Source organism: Embiotoca jacksoni, unplaced genomic scaffold, assembly GCF_022577435.1.
Source record: "Embiotoca jacksoni isolate LCO1_2020_lvr unplaced genomic scaffold, fEmbJac1.0.p SCAF_12, whole genome shotgun sequence".
NCBI lineage: Eukaryota > Metazoa > Chordata > Actinopteri > Embiotocidae > Embiotoca > Embiotoca jacksoni.
Genome location: NW_027185252.1, coordinates 10,172,543 through 10,184,521, shown reverse-complemented (window position 1 = coordinate 10,184,521; position 11,979 = coordinate 10,172,543). Strand labels below are relative to the sequence as shown.

The window sequence follows — 11,979 nt, the reverse complement described above, 5'->3', positions numbered from 1 at the left end:
TACTTTTATCTGTTTATCTAGAACCTTAAAAAAAAAAAAAAAAGAAAAACCTTGAAACTTCACTGTTGACCTTGCTCATTGAAGTTTGACAAAAAAAAAAAGCTCCACACTGTGGTACATGATTACTATCATATTATGTGTAAATTATTATATTATGAAAATAGAACATGTATAACAGTTATTAAGGTGTGACATCTATATTGGCACCATTATCCTTCTTAATTATCGATAATAAGGATATATACACGTCATTCTTTATTGTTCCTCTCCGATAACAACTGAATTTGTTCCAATAAATAGATAGCGTGTCCTGTGCCTTTAAGACGCTGCTCAGGGTGGACCCAGCGTCGGCGCTTGACGCTCAGGAAGCGGATTAAACCACCAAAGATTCCCGCAGATTCGATACCGATCGTCCCAAACGATACGAACGTGTTCACGCGGCTGCAGACATTTATTGAAATACATCGTTTGTGGGAATACTCGACACGATAATGCTGGATGGTTGCGCTGATGAAATTCACCAGAGATATATGCAGGCTGTTGGGACTCGGGAGCGGTAAGAAACACGTCCCACTTTTCAAAACTTTACGCGAGTTACGCCGATCTTCAAAGTGATCGTGAAACGCGTGTGACAAGGAAACTCCGGATAACAGCTAACGCGTGATTCATTGCTCGGAGTCGTTAAAGTGTTGCGTTATTGTCTTTGTCGTGAAGATTACGTTGAGTTCGTGGTCCGACAATGAAAGTTCCCCCTCCTGCCTGTTACACCCTCTTGCTTGCACTGCTTCCAAGTTTGCGAAGTAGGTGCCGTACAGTTGTCGTAATATCTACCAACACTTCCTAAGATATATATACATATTTTTTTTTTTTTACATTCGTGAAGCAAATAATTAACAGAACTTTCAAGTTTAAGTATGGCATACGTATCCCAGATACACAACACGACGTGTGCCTTTAAGGCCATAACTCATAAGTGCATTCCCTGGTGCGCGTTGGTATGATAACAATGCCTCAAATAGGTGACAAAAGTCCCTGCAAGCTGAGCCGTTAATTGTTTATGAATATACGGGCATCCAGTTATGTGTCTTTAAACTTGTCATGTGCCCGCACTTTGTTCCTCTTCTTTGGTTTTCCGCGTGTGTGTGTGTGATTTCCTAGTAGTACAGCCAGCAGAGCAGGTTAGTTTAAGGACCCTCTGTTAAAATGACATTACAGGAAGCTGAGCATCCTGAAAGGCCTCTTTCAACACTCAAAAAGGAAACTGATGTTGTATATATTATATTATATATAGTTTATTTAAATGCTACATTTATCAGATTTATCACTGGAATTGGATTCCGGCTAACCCACCCAGACTGTGTATTTCTCTCGTTTTGAGTGTCTTTGTCACTGGTTTTCCGCTCAGGGTCTCTGTAAAGTCTCACCTCCATTAAAACAGCTGTTCCCTGCAGTCATGCAAGTTGCTGTAAAAAAAAACAAAAAAACTTGTTAATGTTGTGTAAACACCTTGCAGTGAGTTCACAAAATCACATACAACCACCGACGTATGATTTATGACTTATTGTTTTAATGATAAGAATGTGTTCTCTCTCTGCCTCTGTGTGTTGAAGAGCAGTAAAGTGAAAAGAGCTGTGGAGTTTATATCCAAGTTAACACACCAGTTCACGATGCTACACTGTTATTTTGCATTCCTGTGGAAAGAGCTCACCTTTCAGCCCAACACTAATTTAGGAAGATTCCTCAAAGAGAAGTAACAGAGGCTCTTTTGTTGCTTTTTGTCCACAGATCTGGGATCATTTATGTGTTAGGAGGACATTCCATTACAGTAAAGATTTAAGAAAAAAGCCTGAAAGCTGAAAGGATGGAGCTGTTTAGCTGTGGTTGTTTCTTGACATTTGAGTAGAGAGCCGGACACGGGCAGCTGAAGTAATTTACACTCTCCGTGTATGTTTGGAGACTCTTTACTAAATCCATTGAGAGTTAGTTTGACAGATTAAAATAAATGTGCTGGGATAAACACGGATGGATGGTGTTGGCAGCAAGGTTGGTTGATTTAGTTCATCAGTATTGTCCAAACTGCTGACCAGAGTCGCGAGCACCTGAGATAGTATACATGTAGAGATAAGAGTGAGGAAGTCCACTAGCTACTTGTCTTCTTTTTCCACACAAGGATTGTTGTATTCAGTCCACAAAGCTTGTTCTTAAAGAGTAAAACTGCACTGAGCTCTCCCATCGATGCCTCACGAGTCGCAACATGAGTCACAGACCAAGAATGGATTTGTCACTCTCTGGACGTCTTTGCTGAACAAATGGAAATCTGACACCAGATAGATTGCTGCATGATCCAGTGTTTTGCTTCCTTTTATCTTGTCGTTTGTCTGCTGCCATCGGGCCTAAATCAACTGCAGGGCTTTGGTTTGATCTGATCTGATCTACGCCCTCTCTAACACACGCACACATGTGCTACGATCAGGGAAGTGGCTGTTTTTGGTGTCATTTTCAGCCAAGCTTCTGAGTCGAGATGTTCTCAAACAGCAGTGTCCCTGAGGCAGCTATGTGCGTTACACGTTGGCAGTGATAAAATTACAGCAAACACCTTTCTCTCTGTAGACCGAAAAGAAACAACTTGAGTCAGTCTCCCTGAGTAGTTTTCTGTTCCGTGTGGATTTTTTTTTCTCACATTGAGCCTGATTCCTTTTACAAGAGAGCATTATGTAATGTTTCCTGTCTCCACCCAATGTTATTTAAAATGTAGCGCTTTGCTATCGATAATCAAAGTAATTAGACTTGAATGTGACTGAGGGTCACGCACATTTGCCTTCCGGATAACCACATGTTACTTTTGGTTTTACATTTAGGACACTCACAAATATCAGAATTCTCTGCATACTTGCAGATGTGCAAATTATCTTTTGTTCTCTTTTGAAGTAAATTATGCTCTTGAACAAAAGTTTTTTTTTTTCCTTTTTCCTTATAAGGGATGCTTGCAGCTTATGTTTTATATGTACAGCTGATGGAAAGTGAAAGAAGAAGCAAAGACAAGCATGCCATCATATTAAAAGATAGTGCAGCCTATCCCGTCTCGTATTTCACAGGAACTAAGCATTATACACTTTCACAGTGTTGGAGAGTTATTCCCCTCCATGGGCAGGGTAAAGAACTTTAATAGGAAATTGTGCTCGTCAAGCCCTGCTGCAGAGCCGAGGAACAGATCCATGGCGTTCTTAGGAAGGGATTTTCGTGTCTTTTCTAGAATAGAAGTATGTCTGGTTCCCCAAAAAATTAAGACAATGTAATCATTCCTGAACTTATTTCCCCCAAGGCCCCCCCGTCCAGCAGCAGGAGGAGCAAATGGACTGTGGTGCCGCTTCGCCTGACCCGAATGACCATGCAACTTTGTCACGGGTAAACAAATGGTGTCAGACTGACATGACAATGTCTGGACTGCAAGGGTGATGTTATAATGTGCAATATTCACCCTCTCTGTGTGTGTTTGTTTAGGATGCATTAAATGGAGAGGAGGACTTGAGTGAGGAGGAGAAGGTCAGACGGAGGGCAGAGAGACGCAGAGCCAAGAGGAAGGTGAGCAGGCAAATCCTCACGCCCCTTAAATATGGTGTTCGGCGCACTTTTAATATGCAAAGTCTGTTCTGCTCTGGTGTTTTTAATGTGTAAAGTACTGCATGGGTTTCAGCGCCGCCGAAAACGTAAGAAGCAGGAACAGATAAAGCAAAACAACAGTGCTGACCAGGTAAAAGTCACACTGTTCCCTCCAGAAATGCACTTTAGATTTGCCTTTCCTGTGAGCAGCTAAATGTTTATCCGGTCCTACACATTAGGATGATGATGATGATGAAGAAGAGGATGGAGGTGCCGAGTCTGAGCTGGATGAGAGTGAGTCAGAGGCAGAAGTTGGTTCCGAAGACGAGACGCAAAGAGCGCAGAATGAAGAGAAACGGGAGGCAAAACCAGCAGCTTCACAGAAGTATTCTGGTGCCGTCATGACTACGTCGGGAATCAAAGGACATCAGAAAACCAGAACCACTGAAGAGGTAGGGGCACTGTAGCCGTGTGTCATTTTCTAGTCATTAGCGACAGCGCTCGAGAGCATGAATAAGTTGGTGTAGTATTTGTATTGGATGATTTAACACCAGTGTTTGACTTTCCGTGTCCCACAGGAGCCAGAATGGGACGTGAGTAGTGCCTTCTTTGCTAATGCTGCTAGCCATATCAAACCCAAAGGATCACATCGCAAGTCCAAAGAAAACAAGGAGAACGAGGCCAGGAGAGAGGTGATTGAGTGCTAATGGATAATGTAAGATGAGTGGGTGAAGCAGAAGCCGCCAGAATGTGTCCACTATTTTTCTTGTGGCGGCAGCGTTTTCCTCCACCAGTGTCAAAGTGTGATGTGCGGAAAAGTGCTCTCTGGACCATGACAGCCTTCATAACAGTTGTTGGTGTCTCTCTGTGTGCATATGCGTGTTTGCATTTTCGTGACCATAAAGGAATGAAAATAATATTTTGCTTCCAGACAAATGGAACTGACACCACGACCAAGAAAAGCGCGTCGCTGACAGGTGAGGAAGGATCTCGGCACTGCACAGCACATAACCAGCCTTTTAATAGCTAATTAATTGAAGCAAAAACAAAGGCGTCAAGGACATTATTGTCTACACATTCCTTTGTACAAGCATGTCAGTGAGCAGTCAGTTGAGCCCTTGGGCTGCTTTCTCACCAGAGAATCATTCACAGGCTTTCTTTCTCTCCTGCAGAAAAAGGGATAAAGCTGGTGCAAGAGGGGCAGTATGCACAAGCAGTCAGTATGTTTACAGAAGCCATCAAATGTGACCCAACGGATTACAGGTACGTCCTCTAGGGTTTAGTTTATTACAAAAAGAGTGTATGCATTTCAGACACATGTGCCGTAATCCTTTTTGCTTCTTTTATGAAACACCCTGTAGGTTCTTTGGGAATCGTTCTTATTGTTATTACTGCTTGGACCAGTACCCTCAGGCCCTGACGGATGCTGAACGCTCCATTCAGCTGGCCCCGGACTGGCCCAAAGGACACTTCCGTAAGGGCAGCGCTCTCATGGGCATGAAGGTCGGTTACCGGCTGCTGTGGTCACGGGATATGACATCCAATCAAAGAAATAGCAACTCAATCGCTTCAAGCTTAAGCCTGTGCGATACGATTAGCCTTGACTGACTCGTTTTTGTGGGTCTTTGTGTGTGTTGCAGCGGTACGGTGAGGCTGAGAAGGCGATGGAGCAGGTGCTGAAACTGGACAAAGACTGTGAGGAGGCTGTCAATGACCTCTTTAACTGCAAAGTGCTGCAGTTAATGGTAAAAACACAAGCAAACAAAGTGGCGAAAGTGTTTTCTTTAAGCTTGATAGAGCTGATTGAAACCAACTAGAGTCTCCTCTGAACTTTCCACTTTTAGAAGCAACATTTTTTTTTTGTTAAGCTACTTATCTGTTCTTTCTTTGCGATATTCTTCTGACTCTTATTATCATGACTGCTCATTATTTTTTTTTCTCTCTCTTCTTTCCTCAGGAGCTTGGTTTTGAAGAAATGCAATGTGTCCTACTGCTGGAGAAATTATCGACTGTACAGGCTGTTCTGGCGTCTTGTTCCGATGCTGCCAGAGGTAAGACCACATGTAAATATTTTACAGAAAAGGACCAGCATCTTCTCTTTGTAAAACTGGAGGAGCATTGTATGATATACAATATGCTATTTGCTGAAATCATACAGCTGATTTCCTATGTACCTTAGTGGTAAAGGTCTTCTTGTTTTGCAGCTGGGGGCCAAGATTTGTCAGTTTTGCAACCAGGGTAGGTGACCATTTATTTGTCCAATCAAATCTAGGTTTTAGGAGGGTTCGTAGCAAAGGTATTACTGTATTTGACTTTTTTTTTTTTTTTTTTTTTAAATTTTATTAATCTAAACTGTGATTTTTCTACTTTGAGTCACTTCTTCTCCCCTCTTTTTCTTTTAGAAGCCCTTGCCCGTCTCTGTGGGTGGGAAACGTGACAACTGGGTTAACTGAGAAACACCTATGGGACCTTTTCAAAATGTATGATCCGAGTCTGGTACAATATTTGATACTAACCTAATTAGGGAGTTGACATCATTTCATATAAGCACAATGTTTGTATACAGAAACATGGGGATCTAATATTCATCCCTGGTGTCATTGCCTTGTCTTTTGGTTGCTTTCTATTGCAGGTACGGCGAGATAGAGAGTATCCGTGTGCTGCACGAGAGATTCTGTGCCTTTGTCAACTTCAAGAATGCAATTATGGCAGCTGCTGCCATGGAGAAACTAAATGTACGAACATATTTGGCCCACCCATCTCAATCTTGTGCTTTTTTTTTTTTTTAAAAGAACACTTTTGTGGGCTTAGAGATGCATGTGTGTTTGCTCTCACAGGGTTATTGTATTGAGAACACGCGTTTAGTGGTGCGCTACCCTGACCGTCGCACTCAAAGGGTCCTTCCCATTCCACTTAAGACTTGTCTCCCGATCACACAGCAGGCAGGGGCAGCTGTTGGGTAAGAAGCACTTCAGACGCACTTTAAAAACTACAAGTCACTCTTCCAACAGGACGCAGTTTTAATTTATAACTAATGTGCCTTTTTTTGCGTCCCTGCATAGACCTCGAAGACGTGGCCCGGTAAACGGGGACGAGTGTTACTTCTGGAGAACCACTGGCTGCCACTTTGGGGACAAATGTCGCTACAAACACATTCCCGATCAGAAAGGCAAAGACAGGAAACCCTGGCAGCCTTGAACTCGGCTTACGCTCTGCCTCTGTAGTGTACAGAAAACTGGGATGCACCGACTGTGCCAATGGAGCTGGTACGTACTGGACCAGGTACTCTGGGCTATAAATATTTACTATGGCAGAATGGATCCGAGCCAGAACTAAGACTCTTAGGGAGGGATAGTCACACACGTGCCACAAAGCTCTGAGAGGATGAAGGCTTTTATTTCAACCAAACGGCAGGCAGGATGATTTTCCTCAGTAGTACAAAATTAACCAGCAACAAAAACCCAGTGGTGTAGTCTTTGTTTGAATGAAAACCTTCATATCTGCTTCCCTTTAATAGCAACAAGTGACCTATTCTCTCTTTTGAGGGACACGTCACAAGCCGACAACATAAAGAAGTGAAATTTCTTTGGTCCACTATTAGAGAAAAACATTATTGCCCTGCCATGCACAGAGGTAGTGAAAGGAATCAGAATGGATTTGACTTTCCATTATTTTGGGGACCTTCCTTCTTTAAAAATTCTACCACAAAGCAGTGTTCATCCCCATTTTTACAGGACAGTAAATTTACCCTGCGGTTTATGAACCTGGGGCTCCTTTTACACTTGTTGTTCCTGTGCCTGTATCAGCACAATGTCCACCAGACCAAAGACTTACCAATGGATGTACTTGACATTTCAGTGCCTCCCCTATGCAGATTAGTTTTTTTTTTTTTAGCCAATAAACTACAGAGACCCAGAGGGGTGCCTTTATACTGTACTATGTAGCCTTAGTTAAGATGCTCATATGTTGGTAAACTTAAGAGCCACAATTGGACTTGAAGAAATGCAAAATTGTTTTGTTAATTCAAAGATCACTTTATTTACCAATGGCTGCCCGTTTCTTGAAAGATTGGATCCTCTCACTGCACGTCTGTTGAGGTGTCTTGACAACTTATGGAGGATTCATTGTCTTTCATACTAACCATGCTTTTATGGTTTGGTAGAAGCAATAGCTACACCTGACAATATTATGTGACCGAGTGGGAAAAAAAATAAATCCTGATTTTAGGATGGCGTTGTGTTAGGATTTTGGGGAAGTCTGCATCCGTGATGTATTGTATTATCTTTATGGTAATTATGAGGGTATTTTTGGTCTGAATTGCATGAAATTTCGGGTGTGAAGTACTTTAGTTCTGCAGGCTTCTCCCTCCTGCTTGGTGAACAATAGGAGAGCCCGTTGTGCCACTTATCTGTATACCAAATTCAAATGACAAGAATGAATTGGTTTTATCTCAGCATTAGAATATTCAATATTTTCCTGCAACATTTGCATAGTAAACATCAAAGTGCTTCATCTCTATGCGAAAGAAATGTGCCGCATTGATTGTCAGACATACACACACTTTACCATCTCCGGCACAAATAATCCTGTGCACACACATTCACAATATGTTTAAAATGATGGAAAAAAGAAGCAGTGTTTTTGACCTGAGTGGCTCCGATTCAGTATTTCAGTGGCTCTGCAGTGAAAACAGCTTCAACCTTTCACGAGTTTCAACACTAGACAGTGAATTAAAGCCCATTGGCATGTGTTTGTATCATCCACCAGACAACAATTTCAGTCCACACTACATTCACTAGTAAACTATGCACAGCATTGCGATAGTATTTATTTTCCTATTTATACATCTTCTTTTTTTTTTTTTCTATTTCTGTTTTACAACATACTTTGGGAACTCAATCTAGCTTTTTGATTTACTGGCCATTTTGTCTTTTCACTTTATGGTGAGTAATATAAATTTATAGTAAATCCCAAGGCCCATCTTCTGTTTATTTCTGGCTTTAAGAGGCAAACCTTATTCAGAACCATTTGGTGCAAACACTGTCACATGCTGCACTTCTGCTTTTCTTGCATTACTTTCTGTTTTGCGTCTAAAACTTGTGAAAAAGGAACGAGACACCAAACCTGAAGACTGCACATGTTGAGTTGACATACTTCGTATTTGATTGGTGCTGTTAACTGCGGTTTCACAGTGCATTTAATTTTTGTAGACTTGTAAAAATGTTTGATTTTTACCATAGCAAATTTTAAATTTCACTGTATAAATATGTCAAATTGGACAAACATTTTCCCCTTCAATGTTGGTTGTTTGGTGTTTTTTAGTCTCTTTACTCATTTTCAAACTATTTCAGGAAGATGTATTTCTAATTAATTAATTAATGTACACATTTATAACCAGAGCACTGCAATTCTGTTAATCTCCCAAATATTTTGTATTATCATTACTGCACTGCAAAAAGAGTCTTTTATATTTAATAAACATATTTGAACCACCTACACCACCTGTGTCTGTGTCTCTACATGAGTAATGGTCTGAAGCATTTTATTTTGCTAATAAATTGTAAACATTAATTTCCTGGTAGTGGTATGTCATTTTTCTTCCTTCCACAAGGTGGCAGAGTTGTACCTGAAAGGTTTGCACTGAAATATGCTTCCAACTTCACCATCCTATGCATTGCATATACAGTTTATTCTTCCTTTTTGATCACCAGGAACCAATATGTTGCTTTAAGTAATTTCTGATGTTCCAAACCCTGACATAGTAAATCAAAGCGGGCCAGGCTGGTGGGGGGGGGGGGGACATGGTAACCCTCTCATCACTAGCAGGAGACACTCGTGTGGTCAGCATGAAAGATGCGTGGGGAAATCTGTAACCACCCAGACCGATGGTAGATGGAAGCAGCGCTGAGAATGTGGGGAAAAGCAACCATTATGCCACAGATGACATTTTAAATAGAGAGAAACTGAGGCCTGATGCCACCTGCAAATGCATATGTAATCTTTGCAAGTATGAGACTGCAATATGCTGCAAAATTAAAGGGTTGCTCCACATATGTACATACTTTACACAAAGTTTAATTTAGTTGTCAAAATGAATACTACCCACACTTTGTAAAGTTGTAAAAGTAACCCTAAAGTCATCAAGATTATATCATTTTTGCTAAAGACTGGAAAATGTAAGGAAAAAAAAGAAGCCTTTTTCCCAAACTGGGATTGTAGGAAATTTAGGACTGTGTTTTTGGATCTTAAGCCAGGAACAAAAATCAAGATATCCTAATTTTTTTTTTTTTTTTTTAAATTTTAAATAGACCTAATTATGTAAATGTTATACTAAATTGGTGGATTATCCCTTTAAAATGACCAGAATGTCCTTTAAAGACATTAATTTTAAGCTGTGTGAATATTGCCAAGGATCTTAAATCATTACATGATCATGTTTTGTTCATTTATTATAACAGAATTACATTAAAAAAAAATTTTTTTACCCGAGGGTCCAATTAGATCCCTCTTTAGAGTAAAAAAAAACCAAACAAACATGGTCTTTGACGCTACATCTAACGAGGTAAACCTCCATGTCGCTCTCTGCACGCTCATTGCCACGACCCCCGGCACCAAATCCTTATACAATCCGAGCCTGCGTGCTCCTATAGCCAGTTCAGAGCAAAAAAAAAAAGCATTATGAAAGCCTGGAGAGACGGCAGTGGGGGTGAGCCTGAGGAGGTGCTGTCGTTTGAAAAGGCACTTGTTTATTGTTGGATAGCATGTATTTATTTCATGCCTCCACAGATTGTGGGTAAGGGCAGAGCCGGCTCGGTTGGCGTAATTAGAGAGGTGGAGAGAGAGAGAGAGAGAGAGAGAGAGAGAGAGAGAGAGAGAGAGAGCGCTCCGCCACAGAGACCTGAGATTCTCTCGGTCCTCAGCAGAGATTCTCTCGGTCCTCAGAGCTCTCCGAGAGCCCTGAAACGCACTTTCACTGGCACACATCCCCACGGAGCTGTAAACGCATCGGGCGCACAGGCAGGGACACCTGTCTGGTCTCGTTTAATTAGTCTGATACGCCACAGTGCGCCATAACTTATAATGGACGAATGTTACACACAGTAATGTTAGTTTTTTTTATTTTTTTTATTTTTAATTTTTTAACCTTAGCACCCCCTGTTTCCTCTCGCTTTCCCCCCCCCCCCCCCTTCTTCTCACGTCTCTCTTTCCTGTCCCTTGGAGAGGCCTTGGAGATCCCTCTGATTTGGTCCCGCTAATAGGGGGTCTGCTCTTCCTGTTCGGGTTTACCAGTCAGGGAGGGACCACCATCCTGCCACCCAGTCGCACCATCGCTGGCACGCACAAACATCTCAATTACTGCTTCAAAGCTTTCACATGCACATGAATACAAACTGTATGTGTGACATGTGATTGCTTTTCGCCTCCCTAGAAATCGGCATAGGGCTAAGTGTTTTTACAGTTGATGTTTGGCCTCCTACCTCCCCTGTCATAATTGTAATTTTTCATGGCCATGAATAAACCTGGCTGCCTTCGAGAGGTGCCCATTGAGGTTTACTTGAAAACTGAAATACAGTTTATCAACACAACACCCTGAGGCCAAACATTTCCATGTGGCTAAAATTGTCCCAAATCCTCCCAAAATGACTCCAAAAACAAATAAACAATTTTCAAACATGTAGAAAGACCTTCTAAACATCTGGGAGAAACCTGAATTGGGTCAGGACTGAGCACTGAAGTGACTCTGGCTTGAAAAAGGACTTCTTCCTTTTATATATATATATGTATATATATATATATATATATATATATATATGGATCTCCACTGATGAGTTAAATCTTTATGCTTTCTACACCATGATGATAGGTTAGACTATAGTAACATACTCCTGGGCAGGGGTGGTATAGCATATTCTCATCAGTCACGTTCACCATGGCTACGGTGAGGCTGGGCCTTTTTTTAGAGCCGGTGGTTTGCGGCCATCTCAACAAGGAAATATCTACCCTGTGGTATAGGGAGCTTCTTTAAGACACTTGGAACTTGATGTTTGAAACTATTCTGGAAGCAGAGCCCTTCCTGTTGGTCACATTTACACACGTCTGTCAAAGTTGTGCAACGTGCTGACGGCACGGTTGTGTAAAGCATCATTAGCCTATCGGAGAAGAGAGGTGTAAAAAAAAACCAAAAAAACCCTGATTGAATAACGAAAATGGTATTCTGGAGGCTAATTTCGTAAATATTCAGTCTGATTTGTTTATCTAAAAGGAGCAACTACTACATGTCTCATCTCATTCAGCAATCATTCTTTAAAGTATTCATCAACAGTTGTACAAATGAGAAATCAGTGGCGGGAACCCACTTTTTTTGATATTTGGATATTT

The 11,979-nt window shown here is 41.3% G+C and overlaps 1 protein-coding gene across 2 annotated transcripts; it reads left to right on the top strand.

Moving 5' to 3' along the window:
- Positions 1-8: 8 nt before the first annotated feature.
- Positions 9-9,089, top strand: LOC138195362 (uncharacterized). Of its 2 annotated transcripts, none has more exons than XM_069144700.1 (16): positions 9-556; positions 3,323-3,405; positions 3,502-3,582; positions 3,695-3,751; positions 3,840-4,052; positions 4,179-4,193; positions 4,532-4,577; positions 4,773-4,863; positions 4,962-5,103; positions 5,241-5,345; positions 5,558-5,651; positions 5,805-5,838; positions 6,003-6,080; positions 6,233-6,335; positions 6,438-6,559; positions 6,663-9,089. In XM_069144700.1, the coding sequence occupies exons 1-16, from the start codon at positions 499-501 to the stop codon at positions 6,796-6,798; spliced, it is 1,458 nt and encodes a 485-aa protein (XP_069000801.1). In that variant the 5' UTR covers positions 9-498; the 3' UTR covers positions 6,799-9,089. The 2 variants fall into 2 exon arrangements, with proteins under 2 accessions (XP_069000801.1, XP_069000800.1); XM_069144699.1 differs by having other exon boundaries at positions 10-556; positions 4,179-4,292.
- Positions 9,090-11,979: the final 2,890 nt, after the last annotated feature.